The sequence below is a fragment of the Vicugna pacos genome, chromosome 11 (assembly GCF_048564905.1).
Source record: "Vicugna pacos chromosome 11, VicPac4, whole genome shotgun sequence".
Lineage (NCBI taxonomy): Eukaryota > Metazoa > Chordata > Mammalia > Artiodactyla > Camelidae > Vicugna > Vicugna pacos.
The window spans coordinates 88,107,025-88,119,222 of NC_132997.1; the positions used below are offsets into that span (position 1 = coordinate 88,107,025).

General features: G+C 35.3%; 1 protein-coding gene across 5 annotated transcripts in view; it reads left to right on the forward strand.

Annotated features, from left to right (window-relative positions):
* The window catches only part of ATRNL1 (attractin like 1), a 626,998-nt gene that overhangs the window by 31,532 nt on the left and 583,268 nt on the right, over positions 1 to 12,198 (forward strand). For all 5 annotated transcript variants that reach the window (XM_072971947.1, XM_072971950.1, XM_072971948.1 and 2 more), the window contains exons 4-5: positions 2,090 to 2,218; positions 3,545 to 3,753. In XM_072971947.1, the coding sequence (XP_072828048.1) occupies positions 2,090 to 2,218; positions 3,545 to 3,753 (338 nt within the window). The remainder of the gene's footprint in view (positions 1 to 2,089; positions 2,219 to 3,544; positions 3,754 to 12,198) is intronic.

A 12,198-nucleotide genomic window follows, 5' to 3' on the forward strand; every position in this document is an offset into this window, starting at 1 on the left:
TGCAACCCGTGGGAAAAAGTAAGGGCACCAAGGTGGCCTTGCTTTATTTTATTTATTTAAGTATAGTTGATTTACAATATTATATTAGTTTCAGGTGTACAGCATAGTGATTTGATATTTTTATAGATTATGCTCCATTTGAAGTGATTATAAAATATTGGCTATATTCCCTGTGCTGTGCGTTACATCCTTACATCTTATTTATGTATACCTACTACTTGTACCTCTGAATCCCCTTCCCCATCCTCCCCCCCAACCTCCATGCTGATACTCACCAGTTTGTTCCCTGTATCTGTGAGTCTGTTTCTGTTTTGTTATATTCATTTGTTTATTTTTTAGATTCTACATATAAGTGAAAACATGCAATATTTGTCTTTCTCTGCCTGACTTCACTAAACATAATACCCTACATGTTGTTGCAAATGGCAAAATGTCACTCTTTTTATGGCTGAGTAATATTCCTCTGTGTGTGTGTGTGTGTGTGTGTGTGTGTGTGTGTACACCACATCTTCTTTACCCATTAACCTCCGATGGATAGGTTGCTTCCATATCTTGGTTATTGTGAATACTGTTACTGTGTACATTGGGGTGCATATCTCTTTTTGAATTAGTGGTTTCATTTTCTTTGGATAATATATCCAGGAGTAGAATTACTGGGTCATATGGTAGTTCTATTTTTAATTTTTTGGGGAACCTCTATACTGTTTTCCATAGTGGCTGCACCAATTTGCATTCCCACCAGTAGTGCATGAGGATTCTCTTTTCTCCACATCCTCACCAAGATTTGTTATTAGCGATCTTTTGACAGTAGCCATTCTGACAGGTGTGAAGTGATATCTCAGTGTAGTTTTGATTTATATTTCTCTGGTAATTAGTAATATTGAGAATCTTTTCATGTGCTTGTTGGCCATCTGTATTTCTTCTTTGGAAGAATGTTCATTTATGTCTTCTGTTCATTTTTTAATCAGGTTGTCTTTTTTTTTTTTTTTTTTGATGTTTCATGAGCTCTCTATGTATTTTGGATATTAACCCCATATCAGACATGTCATTTGCAAATCACCTTCTCCCATTCAGTAGGTTGTCTTTTCATTTTGTTGATGGTGCCCTTTGCTGTGCAAAAGCTTTTAAGGTTGATTAGGTACCATTTGTTTATTTTTTCTTTTGTTTGCCTTGCCTGATGAGACAGATCAAAAAAATATTGTGAAGACTTATGTCAAAGAGTGTTCTGCCTGTGTTTTCTTCTAGAAGTTTTATGATTTCTGCTCTTACATTTAGGTCTTTAATCCATTTTGAGTTTATTTTTGTATATAGTGTCAGGACATGTTCTAATTTCATTGCTTCCCATGTGACTGTCCAATTTTCCTAGCACCACTGTCTTTTCTCCATTGTATATTCTTTCCTGTTTTGTCAGCGTGATTGACTATAAGTGTGTGGGTTTATTTCTTGGCTCTCTATTCTGTTCCTTTGATCTATGTACGTTTTTTGTGCTAGTATCATACTGTTTTGATTACTGTAGCTTTGTAATATAATCTGAAGTCAGGGAATATAATACCTCTAGCTTTGTTCTTTTTTTCAGGATTTCTTTGGCTATTCAAGTTCTTTTGTGGTTCCATACAAAGTTTAGGATTGTCTGTTCTGGTTTTTGCGGAAAATGTCATGGGTACTTTGATAGGGATTTTGTTGAATCTGTAGATTGCTTTGGGTAGTATGGACATTTTAGCAATACTGATTCTTCCCCATGGTGGCTTTAAATGAAAGTTTTATGTATGAGTTAAGTAAAAGTTCACCCTAGAGTATTATGATCGGATGGATAGCAGGACAAAATGGAGAAATGGGACACTGCAGTCCAAATGGTGAGAAGAGAAAAAGGAGTATGGCGGCACAAGAGTTGATGTTAGTCTGTTGACAGCAGTAGTAGAGCTAATTGGTGAGAAATGACTAGGAACTCATTTTAGATTTATTCTTCTGGTTGTCCATTCTAATATAGATGCTTAGTGATTCTGACAAGCATATTTTTGAGTAAATTGTGTGTGATTAACTGTCACATGTACATTAATAATACACAATATTCAATTTTGCTCTCTTATAGTGGTTTGATAGTCCCTGAAATAAGGGGAAATGAAACTGTGCCTGAAGTTGTTACAACATCTGGCTATGCACTGTTACATTTTTTTAGTGATGCTGCATATAATCTAACTGGCTTCAACATTTTTTATTCGTAAGTATTTTACAGAAAAATTTATATTGTAATGATTCTTATAATTTGGCATAGAGGAGATTATTGTTTGTTTTTATAAATGTCTTACATACCAGGAGCAGACTAGTGTGTGAAACCAAAATATCCAGCATCTCTTCCTAAGTGACATAAATTTTAATAACATACCCCAATATACTGTCTAAGCTTGTATTAGGACAATTTCTAAGTCTCAGGACATTATGGTAACAAGTTTAGTTGAAAATTAACTACAGAATTAAAAATGTTGGCAAATGATTAAACAAATACAAATTTAGTGTTACTTTGCTGGTAATAGCAGGTGTGTGGGATTGCAGGGAACCCTCAAGTGCCTGTCTGTGCTCCAAGATATTTTATGCCAGATTTGAAGAGTGAACAGGAGCTGAGTTTTCACAGTTCTTCTGTATTCCAGACACTGTACTGGATACTTTATGTACTTACATTCCTTAACTCTCTTCAGAACAATTCTGTCAAATGGGTATTTTCCCTATTTTATGCATGAGGAAATTGAGGCTTAGGAGATAAGGTAAGTGACTATATACCGCTGTCCCCTCTAAAATTAGGAAAATAATGTTTATTGAGAATCTACTTGTGTCTAACACTCTGTATGAATTTTTATATCTGGAAGTCCAGGGGTGAGAGGAATTAGCCAGAGATGCTTTCATAGGAATGGTCACAGAGGAACCCAGTACATTTTTTTTTCTTTTCTTCAGAAATGTAGAAAATGATAACCAGAGAATTTTTCATGAGGAATAAAATAATCTAAATATCCTTGAATCAACAGTTTATTATAGGATTTATTTATCTCAAGTATATACACAAGGGAGAATAAATATATAGTAGAATATAATTGGTTAAAGGGCCTTAAAATAGAATTTGATAAACGTCCTTTAATTTCCAAGACAGCTTGTAGGTGAGAGCGGGCTAAGTATTACGTGACCGAGGTTTATCTTGGCTTATGTTGTTTCAGGTATTCATGAACTTAATTATTTTTCTGCAAAATATATATTCAAAGCACTTAAATACTTAAGTCTTTACAAAACATCCTGCTTGGAACTGTATAGATGAATGTGTAGTCCTTGGACATCTGGAGACTTGGTGGCAAAGTAAACTGAGGCCGATGGCAAATATGTATAACTGAATCGCTTTAGGGGTAAAAAGATACAGAGTAAAGGATTGAAGTCACATTGTGAAACTGTGTTAAATGAGGCACATAGAAAGAACATAAAATTATAAAGTTTACAGGAATATTAACCCAAACTCTTTTTTCAGTTATCTTGAATTTGAATATGTATGAAATATGTTTTACAGAATCAATTCCTGTCCTAACAACTGCTCTGGTCATGGGAAGTGCACGACCAGCATCTCTGTTCCAAGTCAGGTGTATTGTGAGTGTGACAAATACTGGAAGGGTGAAGCTTGCGACATCCCTTACTGTAAAGCCAACTGCGGCAGCCCCGATCACGGTTACTGTGACCTAACAGGAGAAAAGCTGTGTGTCTGCAATGATAGCTGGCAAGGTAAGGACGTGTGGCTTTTGAAACGTTCATTCGTATATCTAGTAGTTGAATACAAATTCTACTCTCATTTGTTTTGCTGTAGTTTGCACACCCAGATCTCATGTTTTGTTTTTAGAATGTTCAGTGACAGTCAGCCTCTTAATAGTTTGCTTCTTCACAAATAGGGTCAGTAAAGATTTTGTCTACATACTGTTTTGAGAATCAAGTGAAGTTACTATATATAAACCTTTATTTCAAATTCTAGGTGTGTAATCATTATGATCTTCTGTAATTTTTTGTTGAATTCCCAAAGATTTGGTGACTTGACTGAAATTAACATGTGATACATTCAAATTTGATTTATAATGGGTGACGTAAATAGTTTATTACAAAAATAGATGCTCATCTTGAAAGGTACTGCAGGACTGTATTAAACTTATATCTTAGGAAAGACTGACCTCTTGTGGCTATTTTTAAAAGAACATAGACTAAAAAAGTAGAAGTTTTTCTTACTGCAAAACTAACATTCCTGGGGAAGAATTTCTAAACAACTTTTATAAATACCTATTATTAAAGATTGATTTTAGACTACATTGAAGAGTTTTAGTTTACTTAAATATTTGGGTATAAAATCATAAATTTTGTGATTGTGGAATTAAATGAAGAGATAGGTCGTGGTTATCCAAGTACTTACCTATCCAGAGCTTACTTTGTACGAATTATATTTACATATTGAGAACTTACTTTGTGTCAACATATTAATCCTGCTGATAGGAGGAACTCTGACCCAAGAAACACATAATCTGAATTCATGGTCCTATGTTATTGTAAATTCATGATCGTGTGTAGCTCTTGTAGCAGTGGTTCCTATCAGATCTGAATAAAAACCAAACAGAATATGTTCCTCATATTTAATATTCTTGAGATGAATTAAAAAAGAATTACTGTGTGCTGAGTACTGATTTTAGAGGAATTATTTTAGACTGTATAAATTGTGCCCATCTTAAACTCATGTATCTCATTAAAAATTTAGCTAATCTAACCATGTGAAATACCAGTGATTTCTTACTAAACTGAATTTGATTGCCTGCTATGATGGTGACAGATACAGACTTCTCAATGATCTTGAATGATACGGGCATGTATTTTGTCGAGTGGCTATTTTAATTTGTGACCTTAAAACTGCCTCAAGATATCATTTTTCTTGTTTCTGTTTCAGTCTTGAAACTAAAATAATGTCCTTTTCTATGGAGAGAGTAGTACATCAAGAATATGTTAGTTAAGGCCTGAGAAACAGAAGTACAGCTTATATGCTTGGTGCTTTTCAAGCTGGTCTTCAACTGCCCTTAGTCTCCATTTCATTTCAACAGTCTTGAGAGCAAAAGAGGAATACATTTGTATAATATTCTCTGTGAGCTTCTCTCTTCTTTTTTCTTCTTTACTTCCTTTTATTAGTCCTACTTTCAAATGCTTTTATGTTCTGGGAGTTTTGTACTATCGATCTGGTTGAAAGTATTATCTTCCGTTTTTCTGGCTTTTGCTTTTTGGCCTTTCACATTTTTTTAGTCTTGATTTAAGTGGGGTCTCAGATCACAAATTCTTGGCTCTCATATATATTTAAGCAAATGGAGATGGGGAAGCAAAATACTGGGTATGGTCACCCTTAAAGCAAAGTGGAGATATGAGTAGCTTATATAAACATGTATTCACAGATACAGATACACAGATAGACATATGTTTTTCACAAATGAGAATAATGTGAAATGCTTAACAAAATTATAGAATACTATGGAGAAATCGGAAATGTTCTGGTACCATTATTAATTCTTAGTAATTAAGTAATTTGATCTCTGAAATGATACGAATGTTTTGTGAGTATTTGAAGAAATAGAGATTGTGCTTCTTTCCAGACAGGTGAGGTTTCTTTGAGCCTCCAGCCTGATCCTGATTCTATATTTAAGGAAGCGTAACTTAAAGTAGGTGGGCTTGTGACCATATCATCAGGGGGAAAATGATGTTCTTATTTTAGATACAGAGAATGGGAGGAATCACTGAGGGGAAATGGGAGAGAGATTTGTTTCTAGGACATCTGGGGAATGATCTAAGGACTAGAGATGTTTGAACATGAGAGCTGAGGTGATAATCTTTTTTATGAGATTCAAAGTCTTTTTTGGATTCTTAATTATATTTTATCCCTCTATGTTGGTTAACTTTATTCTGTTTGGTTCTATGCCAGTATACAAAAAAGAAAGTATTGCTTTTAAGAAACTGAGGTTTCCTTAAGAGAACACAGAGGAGAAGCCTAGCTTTTTGTTAAGTCTTGAGTCCCTTTCCTCACGTTTCTCTAGTGCTTGTTCCACCTGGGCTTCACGTCACTTTGTTTTCCAAATTTAGGTTTTCTGTGTAGTATTTCCTAAAATTTCTGCTTAGCCAGCACTATACTCCCCCTCAACCCCCTTTAACTTTCTCATTGAAGTCTTTCTTCCTTAACCATCTGCTTTCTTCTTTTTGCTGTTTGAGGCACTTCCCCAAATGCATAGGAGGGTATTTTAAGACTAGATGGCACCATTTCTTAACCATTTAAAAACTGTCCCTGAAACTTTCCTGTTCCAAAATGTCCTGCTCAGTCCTGTGGGTCAGTCCTTTAAAACATCTTCAGGATATTTTTTAGGGATAGTCAGCATTCCTTTTCAGTCCACTTCAGACACCGTTCTCATGTAAGGATTTGGAGTTGGTTTTTTTCTGCCTTTACATTATTGATTAATAGTCAATATCTGAATATGCTAATCAGGTAATTTGATATTTTTTTTAAATAGTATCTCCGATTCTTTAAAGTGACACTTTGTTTGGATTTATTTCAGTCCCTTGCGTGTTCTTCGTCCCTAAGTATCTCAAGGCCTTTCTTACGTCTCCACTTCCTCCTAGAACACCCCCCTCCATCGACATTCTCAGACCAGGTCAGATCCCTCCATTGTGCGCTTTCATAGGACCCTACCTTTTAAATTTACAGCATTTATGTTTGTGTGATTCTTTGATTACGTTTCCTACTGGAATGTGAACTCCATGAAAGTTGGGAATGATTATGTTTTGATCACCTTTATGTTCCCAGCACCTTCTGTAGTGCCTGCTATGTGGGAGGCACTCAGATTTTTTTTCTTCTTCTGTTGAATGAATGAATTACAAATGTATTAGTTTGCTGATTTAGTGACACGTGAGCATTCAAGTGTAGATGTTTTGGTTAGAAGACTAGTACTCCAATAAATTATGTAACTTCATCGATATATTAAAACATAATTTTAAGTATTGAGGGAACCATTTCAATTTTAGCATCTGGTTCTGAGATCCTTGGTCCTATATTTGTTTCATCCTTTGCTTTTAGATTTTAGCATTTGCCATTGGGTGGCAGTATTGACTACCAGAGCACACACAAACTCCACGGCATTATTCGGGTTGTAAAAACTTGATACTCTTGTTCTTTTTAGACAAATATAAAATCTTCTAACTCAAAGCTATAAATATTTTATCATAAATTATTTTTTCCTGGGTTAGTCATGTAACAAATTAGGACACAGTTACTTCAGAATAGTGTATATAAGTATTTGTGAGCCTAAAGTTTGCTTTGAAGAAATTTACAGGATCATTTACATTTCCCTTTAGAAATTGAATAATAATGAACGTGATCTCTCCACTTTATTTAACTTTGTGGAGAGACAAGCAACAGATACCATACTAGATTAAATTCTTCCGTTTTTATTCATTCTCCCCACCTAGCAAAAGCAGCAGATCCAACTTTTTGTAAGAGCCAATAAGTTTTTGTTCCTAAGCTATTTGGAGAGTTAACTGTTTAAAAATAAAAAGAACATTAAGTATGTATATATAACATGCTTTATTTACTAATTAATTCATTTATTTTTGTTCATTTTATGTAACTTTTTGGAGCTTCTTCTAAGTGCTAGGTGCTATTCTAGGTCCTTTGGTTACATCATGAAACAAAGAAGGCACAGATCCTTGTGGACCTAACATTCAAGCCAAGAGAGATAGACTAGACCATAGATAATCAACATAACATATGTATTATAAGTATGGTATATTAGAAAGGGTTAGGTGCGATGGAAATAAAGTAGAACTGAGAAAGAGGGATAGATCTGGACATGAGAGTTCCAATTTAAAACAGAATGGTCAAGTTAGGTCTTATTAAGAAGCTGATGTTTGAGCAAAGACTTGAAGCAAGTGAGAGAGTTAGCTGTATAGATATTTAGGAGAAGAACGTTCCAGGCAGAGGGAACAGCAAAGTCTCTCTGGCAGGAACATGCCTGATACGTGTAAAGACTGGCAAAAGGCCAGTGTGCCTAGAATTGGGTTGCTGTGGGGAGATCATCAGATACGGGCTCAGAGAAGTTACAGAGCAAGGGTGATGACTGGGAGTGTGGAGTGAAGGGGTTGCCGGCCTAATGGCGGCATGTGAAGAATGGAGCTAGAGGAGCTACGCCTTGGCACTGTGGGGCATTTCAGGATTTTGACTTTTACCTGGAGTGACATGGGGAGCCAGTGTAGAACTTTGAGCAGATTGATGAAGTGTGACTTAGTTTTACAGGGTTCCTGTTGACTTCTATATTGAGAACAGACTGTGGAAGCAGAGTTCTAGTTAAGAGGCTACCGCTATAATTATAGTCCTGATGAGAGGTGATGGTAGTGTGGGCAGGCAGCGACGTGGGTAAGAATTGCTTAATGCTGAATGAAATTTTAGAGCAGAGTTAATAAGGTTTGTTGATGCATTGGATATAGGGGATGAGAGAAAGAAAAGTCAAAGATGGCTTTAAGATTTTTTATATGAGGAAGATTTTTTTTTTAGGATAATTTTATTTATTTGTTTATTATTGTTTTGGGGTTATTTACTTATTTATTTTTGTGGGCGAGGTAATTAGGTTTACTTATTTATTTATTTTTAGAGGAGATACTGGGGATTGAACCTAGGACCTTGTGTATGCTAAGCAGGCGCTCTACCACTTGACCTATAATCTCTTCACCTTATATGAGGAAGATTTTAGGAGGAAGATCTGTTGGAATTTGGTATGTTAAGTTTGAAATGTCTTATAGACATCTAAGAGGAAATGTTGAAAAGCTAATTGGAGTTTAGTGGACAGAGGTTTGTACTGTAGCTATCAATTTGGGGGTGATTGGTTCACAAATATTAAATTGAAAATGATGATACTTAAAGCCATGAGATCAGATGAGATCACGAGGGAAGTGAGTGTAGAGAGAGAATAGAACAAAGGACTGAGCTGTGGGTTACAACACAATTCAGAGAATACTCTGTGCTGCGCATAGTTTCCTTCCTTACAGAAGCTTTCCTCATGTTGAAATACTTACATCACTCATTTTGTTGCCCCTGACTTAGACAAATAGGATAAACCAATCCTGCTCTCAGTCCTAGCTCACTCTGTATTTTTTATTTTCAACTAATCAGAACTGAAGTTTTTAAAGCTTTGTTTCAAGCCTTTCACAACTCAAAAGTAATAATTGGAAAGCACTGATCTTTGCTATCAGAAGGGCAGTTCCTTTCCGTACTGTAGTAGTATCATTGACCTGCATTGTGAGAACCACGTATTCCTGGAACAGATCTAGTTTAGTGACTACTACTCACTTAGTTCATTGTTGTATAAAATTAGAATATTGTCAGAACAGCTGTGGACATTTAAAATACACTAAAACTGATACCTCTCCTTTGGAGATTAGTTTTATGGGCCTAGAAAACGTTCAGAGTACTTTGGATACTGAAACAAAATCAGATTTTTCTAATGATGTTAGAAGAAAGGACTCTTGCAATGACAGTACACATATTAAATCATAAACTATTTCTGGAATGACTTCAGTTACATACACCCCTCAAAATCTCCCTTCTCAGCATATTTTTCCTTTCCTATTAGGAATTCAATTTCTTTTTTGGGAGATTGTCTTTCACTCATTGAGAGTAGTCTTGATGGGATGATAAATCCAGTTACCTGCTCCTTTTAAGCTTCATTTTTCAGCCTCTTTTTAAAATTCTCTGTGTTTCTCCATATTTTGTCAACAAATTCCCATTTTTCCTTAGGCTAGCCAAAAGTAGTTTCTGTGGCTCACAACTAAAATAATCTTATTATTACCCTGGAAATATTGTTAGAGGGTATATATATATTTACCTGTTACTATTAGACATTTAAAATACTAAAGGATCAGTATTGAGTTATTTATAGAAATGCCACTTAACGGCGTTTGGTATAGTTCAGAGTTAGCAGTGTTTATTCAGTATTTTCAGTTGAGAACTGTGAAAAGAAAATAAACATTAAATAAGTTCCACCTTAATTGTAAAGTAAATATATTTTTTTCATAACATAGATTAAATATGAATTAAAGGTATTAGCCAAAACTGTATCAAAGAGGTCTAAAACTGGAGCGAGATTTTTTTCCTTCTGAAAATTCGTTATTTGACTAGATCAGGTTTTGGTTTCTTTTCCTGCTTTAAATGATATAAAGAAACTCTATTCAGACTCATTCTTTTTTTTTTTTTAAGAAATCCAAGCATGTTGTTAAAATATTAATTAGTGAAAGGAACAACTCGTACTTCATTGTTGAAGGAGATAAAATTTTAGTGCTAAGTTTTCCATTCTGCGTCTTTGTACATAGCACTTACAGTTTTTTCAGTAACATCGGAAGTTGGTATATAAATCTGTTCATAAATTTGGGGGACCATTGGGGAATTGCTGTTTCACTTACTTGAAAACTTTAAATTTTTATCTTTCTTTATGGAAGGAAAGTTATTTTATAGACTTAATTTATATAAAGCAAGTAAAAGTTTTGTGCTGATTTCCAATTTAAAATCAGAGATAGAGTCCTTTAGAGAAACTTTTCCAGTGCAAAACAGAGTACTTTGGGAAGGGAGAAAGAATGTGATTCGGTTGTTCTGGAATTGCTTTGGAAAAACTTTCGAAACTCTGTAGTACTTTCTTTATTCTAGGTTTTGTCCTTTGCAATTATTTCTCAATTGGTTTTACCTGTAATTATAGGAATTTTTTACTTGTAATTTTACTGTTTTCTTTTGGCATGTATATTTGCAATATCTAATAACACTAGGCGTCATTAACCTATTTTACCTGTAGACTTAATTATACTTAGTTTCTTTGTATGTTAAAATGGAGCATGGAGTTCATAATAAGTCTGCTATTATGAAGCTTTTATTATAGTATTAAATATTAAGTACAGTCTCATTCAGTCTTGTTTTATCTTCACAGAATCCTGTGTTCTTCTAGGTATAATCTCCATGATTAAACTGAAGTTAGAGAAGTTAGGTGATTCATCCAAGGTTTCACAGCTAATAAATAGGAAAGCGAGATTTGGCTTCATAGCTCTTGCTCTTAATTTTTTATGGCTTTAAGGGTATTTTCATATGTTCATTCATTCATTTATTCAATAAGTGAATACTGAGGCCAATCATGGCTGTGCTATTTTAAGTGCGATGGGGACTCACTGAAAGATTTTGAGTACGAAAATGATAAAAGTGGATTTATATTATTAATCATTCTGATCGCATTGTGGAGAGTTGAATGTGATAGGAAGGGAGCAAGACTGGCAATAAGGAGACCAGTTTGGAGACTGTTGTGATAATCCAGGTGAGACTGGATGGTGGCTTGGACTAGGATGGTAGTTGTAAAAGAAAGCATCAGTGGTGGGAGTCCGGTAGAGGTGACAGAATTTTAAAAATGTTTATAATTGGTAAGGTACAGACACTCAGACACCAGCCAATCAAAGTGGATGCTGGCCTCAGGACAAGATCCTGGATGAGCCATGCTGGGCCGGGCAGGCATCACTCCTTCGGTAGTCCTGTGTGCAGAGGTCTGGATTATCTCAGGGGAGGGGCCAGGGGAGAGGAAGGCCTGGTACGGGAGGCATTTCCATATTTTAACAATTGGAAAAAGAGGACTGTGTTCCTGCATACCTAAGGATGGTCAGTCCAGGATTTGTTGGTGGATTGGATATGGGTGTGGGGGAAAAAGAACTCAAGAATAGCTCCAAGGTCCTTGCCCTGAGCAACTGGGTGAATGGAGGTGCCATTTACTGAAATGGTAAACACTGGTGAAGGAGCAGATTTGGGAGGGAAACTTTAAGATTTTAGTTTTGGACATGTTAAATTTAAGATGGTTATTAGACATCCAAGTGGAAACGTCCTGTAGGTAGTTTGACTTTGATTCTGGAATTCAAGAGAGGTTGTGAGGATGGAGATGGAGAAATTTGAGAGGGATCAGAGTATAATTCCACTTTGTATGATTATAGAACAGCCTCAAAAATCTGTGTCTCAGCAGACTTTCACTAATGCCTAAAGTTACAGTGTTAGAAATTCATTTATGCTCTTTGGATTATTAAACTATACGTAACCTGTGGAAAAGGTAGCATATTAAATCTTTATGGAAACCCACTGTAATGTGATTTAGT